We start from the raw sequence: 5,349 nt of genomic DNA on the forward strand, positions 1-5,349 counted from the left end.
GATGTACTTCATGTGTTTTAGGTACCAAAACCAAAAAGGAGGTATAGCAGAAGTACCAACGATGTAATTCACTTTAAAATATATATATATATATATAAACTCTTAAATGTATATCTTAAACTCATCGCAGAAAGGGGACGAGTGAAGATGAGAGTCGCTAGCGCTAGGGTAGAGGGTTCACGGATGAAGCTGAGAGGGAAATGACAAATTTACCCTCACATGAAGGACACATGACAGACTTAACGAAACCTCCTCTAACAATGTTAAGTGAAAGGATTAGTTAACGAAACCTCCTCTAACAATGTTAAGTGATGGGATTAGTTTGACGAAAAAGGACAAGTGATGTATTTTAGGGAGCAAAATAAAAAAACAAGAGTAAGAAAAGGACCAAGAATATAATTCACTTTTATGTATTTTAAATAATAATTATATATAACCACAAGGGTGGGTGGTGACTGATTGGTTTGAGTTTGGCTTTAAAGGTCAAAAGTAACAGGAGGTCTTAGGTTCAAATTCAAGAAGGAATAAAAATCCATTTGTAGCCATGGAAGTTCAAATGCGGTGACTTCGGGTTATCTGCAAAACATGTGTTCGTCATCGGCTTACATAACGGATTGAATATCCATGTTAATAAAATAATAATAATTATTATTATTATATAAAAATACGTTACAATTTGACGAGAAATCGCCCCCTGAAAATTAATTAAAACCAAGACCCCAATATATTTCGGACCACATAATACGTTAGAGAATCGGCACCCACACGACCATACTAATGCTCCGGCCAGAGAACAGACGGGGATCCTCCGATTAATTCCGACCCAGTTTCAAGATTGTGATAGGGATTGGTAACAATTTAAGGATTTCGGAGTTTTTTTTTGTCAAGGTGTGATGGAAATGGAGGTGAGGAGGATAGTTGTGGTGGTAGAAGAGGTGGAGGTAGCAAGAACGGCTCTGGAATGGGCGCTTCACAACGTTCTACGTTACGGTGATTTAGTTACTCTTCTTCATGTTTTTCCGGCGACGAACAACTCCGGCGGAAAATCGCGTAACAGAAAGAAGCTCAGGTTGCTCCGATTGAAAGGCTTTCAGTTGGCTCTTTCATTCAAGGACATCTGCATTCATAGTTTCCCTAATGTAAGTACAGATCTCTTTATTTGAATCGATTAATTTATCGTCCTTTGTAGACATTGCGATTACGCAATTGGAAATCCCTAACAGACGAAGATAGAGATTGTTGTGACGGAAGGTGATGAAGAAGGCGGAAGGATCACGGATTTGGTCCGGCAGATTGGGGCTTCAACTCTTGTTGTCGGTCTCCATGATCAGAGCTTTCTCTACAGGTAATTTCTGTTACATTCGTTCATTTAATCGACCATATGATCCTTCAATCATTTGCCTGTTATTCAGTTTTTGGATCATCAATTCTTCAATTGCTACGAAATAAATGCCCAATTTCAAAATTTCCATTGCCTGTGATGTTGTTAGGTCTGGTCAACGCCATTAATCTCTGCATCATCACCGACTATGGAGTTTGCTTTTCCATTATTCTAATGCATCAAATTGAAAAACAAATGGATTGATTGATTGTGAGTAAGGCCAAATTAGGATTTCTTTTAGTAAAATATGTACAAAATTTGTAAATTGCTATCGAAGAAGATTAAATTCACGTCCAAATCATGCCATAAATGTCAAAACTGGGCGATTCTTCAAACATTTTCCCCAACTTTTATGATTTTTTAACGTTTAATAGAAATCAAATGATTATTTCTATGCAATCTGATCATGTAAATGTGATTTTGACATAAACACACAACAATGGGTCATGGGTAGATAGTGGTGGCAGACAGTAGACATGTACATATACAATTCAATTATTTTAGTTAATAATAGAAATAATTATTGTCATCAGAAATTTGAATTTATCTTTTTACATGAGAATATTTTAAAAATCATCAGTTTGACAGAGGGTTGCAAACTAGTATAGCATTTATCGAATAATTTGAGTTCGAACATGATTTGAGCTCAACTGAATGGAGAGCTCAGATCAAATATGAGCACGAAACATACACCGAACTCGACTCAATCTTTATGTGTGCTTTTTAACATGTATGCACTTATGGTCCCGTTCGGACATATCTTTTATGACCGGTCTTGTTTTATTGAATATAGTTTGTTGTCCTAGTCTGAAACCTTCATTAACTCTTGCCTTCTTCAAAATAAATCAAAATGATTTATTTTTTCAAGCTATTGTAATTTAACTAAATCAGAATTGTTGCAAAAACACAAAAGAAAACCGAACAACTATTGTCTATATGTGTCACGAGCATGCTTTAAAATCATTTTTCTACAATCAATATCAAAGTTGCGCCGTAATGATACGTGATTTCAGTGTCAAATCACACGTGATTTGGTCGTTCTCGTGTTCTCTTATTTTGACACTAATATTGTTTGAAGCCAACTCGCTCTTTTTCTCTCTCTCCCTCTCTATATATAAATATATTGCATTTAATGGAAATATAAGGTAAATGAATGCAAATTATGGTTGCACTTTAATGGGGTTGGTACTAGATATTGTACCCAAATTTAGTGATGAGCTCCTAGTTTGGTGATAGCTAGGTTTCCAGCTCGGAATTGAATTCCGTGTTACGATTGGTGAAAATCCATGCCATTGGTAACTGATACAATATAGTTTTTATTTCGGAAAACATACTAAAAAGGTAAATGATAAGAAGCGTGTAGTAATTTAGTTGTACTTATTACGGAATAGGTTAGCAATGGGCCAGAAGAACATTGGCAACAACTTCAATTGCAAAGTTCTGGCAATCAAGCAACCTACTTCACCATTAACAACAAGTAGACCCACACCATCGGTTTCAGATGGTTCGACTTCAAGCAGCATGGACTTTTCTCAAATCGACATTTCGACTTTGAGGTACCACTAATTCCTACTTGCTAGCTTTCTTGCTGTATGATCGTAAAATATCCGAATTATTGTTATATTTTGATTCATAACCCATGACATAAGCATTGAAACTAAGAGGACATAAACATATAGGATCAATCTTTTGTCAATGGGGTTGTAGTTGTGTTTGGTAAGAAAGAAAAATTAAGAGCTCAATTGACGCTCTTGAAATAAAGGGTAACAGAGGGGTCTACTTTTGGTGGGAAATATATTTTCCATTTTTCCCTTTTCTTTGTCAATTTCTATAATATTGGGGAAATGACAAAACTACCTTAAAAAAGAAGGTAGCTTTGTCACTTTGACAGAGAATAAAATAAGAATTTATGGGTTCGTTTGTTTGGTTTGCTACATTTAGGGGCTGTTTAACGATTACCGAATGGTTTGGTGCAGAATGATTAAGTGGTCAAAATGATTAAGAGACTCTCATGATATCGTGCAAAATGAAATATAATTGTTTGGTAATTCTGTACAATAAAATTAAGGCTCTTAATGGTTAAGGGAGATCCATGATACAAAATTATTCAGAGGGTTTTAGAACCATTAGAAGGCAGACTATTTATTTTTTGCCAAACAAGATTCATCTTTTAATGATTCAGATGTTGCCTCTTAATGGAAGAGGTAAACAAACAACCCCTTAGTGGGATTTGTGATTGGATTACATTTCAATGTCGTATTTGGTTTAAATGAAAGTTTGGAATTGAAATCTTACAAACGCTGGATTTAGAAATTCAGTGAAAGTAGTTGGTATTTCACGGGTTTTGTTTATATGATTGTTACAGTGTACCTGAAGTTCTTCCAGCAAAAATCCCATATCAAGTATGTCCAGATCCATCAGCAATTATATGGAGATCAAGGAGAAGAAGAAAAGAATGCCATAAGTAGGAGGGAGGGAGGGAGTTGTAGACTAAAACACATGGTGCAAAGTTGGGTACATTTTGCATAATTAACACATTTTACTTTTCATAATCACAAGTTTTCTTAGTTTTTTGCCCTTGCAATTCTCAATGCACATATACCAATTAATGTTTCCATTCATACACTTGCTTTCCTTGGCTCCAATTTGTGAAACTAGCCCATCAACTTCTACTTATTTCAAATGTACCCCATTAAACTGTTACTTTAACCGTCTAGGGTCTTTGATGTTATTGGGTGGCCGTGATCGGTTTGTAGGGATGGTCGTGCTTAAATGCACATAACTTTTGCTAAAGGTCTTCACTTCAAGTCCATGATAATTGAATCGAAACTAAGAATGAACAATACGCTGTAGGTGGAGCCTACGAGATACTCGAGACCAAAATAACATTGTCTTTAAGACTCTTGTGTTTTTTAGTCCTTTGTTTGGGCATTTTTTGGTTGGCCCGTCACCTTTTGGGCTTCGTTATCTTTCAACTTCTACTTATATGTTGAAAGTATTTCGATGGTCGCTTAGATGAATAACACTTTTTCTTCTTCATCCAAATTGTAGAGTTCTATTGAATTTGACTTTGAAGCCTAAAATTTGGTATTCTATGAACTAACAAAGTATTAGAAGAGATTATTACTTGGTATTTATAGAATCAATATGATTAATCTTTAAGTCCGGTTATTCTACATCATTCTTAGGGCTCATTTATCAAAAAATTTAGTTAAGTGTGGATTCGGATAAGAGGTCTAACTGGAGTAAGTGCAGATTGGGTTTTCTTATTTACCAAACATTTTGTATGAAGTGTTAATTGAGTAAAAAAGACCATTATGTCCCTCTTTCTGGAGTAAGTGTTGATTAAAAAATTATTGTTTACCATATGTATTGTATTAAGTGCTAACATAAAATGTTATTTATCAATTTCTTTTAAAAATAATTTCAAATTCTTTTTTGCTTATGAAAATATAGTGATACTCAATATATTAACATATTACAGTTTTCATAATTTAGAACAAAAAGTCAAATTTAAAGGAACAACCACCACCAAAACAAAAAAGAATAAAATAAGGACCAACAAAGGAAACAACATCAAATCCTCAACAACGAACAAAAAGTCATTACAAGCTTTTAACATAATCGTTTGCGTATAAATAGTTCGCTTACAGATATAATTTCAAGCATTCAACATTAATTGATTTGCAATTTGATCACGCAAATTAGTCATATATTCATTGCTATCCGTGCAAGATTAGAGGGCATGCATATTGGAATTGTCCATTGATGAAAAGCAAAGAAATGGATGATACAAAAGGCAAAAAAATCCCTAATATTGATCAAATCAATGAAGGGGACCGATATGTGGAAAGGTGCATCAAAGAAGTGCAGTGTTATGGTGATTATTTGGTACAGGGAACTGATGGAAACAACTGGAATGAAATCTGGTATGTTTCTAAGTTTTATTCGAAACACATGACACCAAA

General features: G+C 34.5%; 1 protein-coding gene across 1 annotated transcript; it reads left to right on the top strand.

Annotated features, from left to right (window-relative positions):
- Positions 1-708: 708 nt before the first annotated feature.
- On the top strand, positions 709-4,003 carry LOC112511530. The gene is made up of 4 exons (XM_025117192.1): positions 709-1,139; positions 1,224-1,345; positions 2,773-2,937; positions 3,747-4,003. Exons 1-4 carry the CDS (start codon positions 894-896, stop codon positions 3,847-3,849), a joined length of 636 nt encoding a protein of 211 aa, XP_024972960.1. The 5' UTR covers positions 709-893; the 3' UTR covers positions 3,850-4,003.
- The last annotated feature ends 1,346 nt before the right edge of the window (positions 4,004-5,349 follow it).

Source organism: Cynara cardunculus (assembly GCF_001531365.2).
Source record: "Cynara cardunculus var. scolymus isolate 2C chromosome LG 4, CcrdV1, whole genome shotgun sequence".
NCBI lineage: Eukaryota > Viridiplantae > Streptophyta > Magnoliopsida > Asterales > Asteraceae > Cynara > Cynara cardunculus.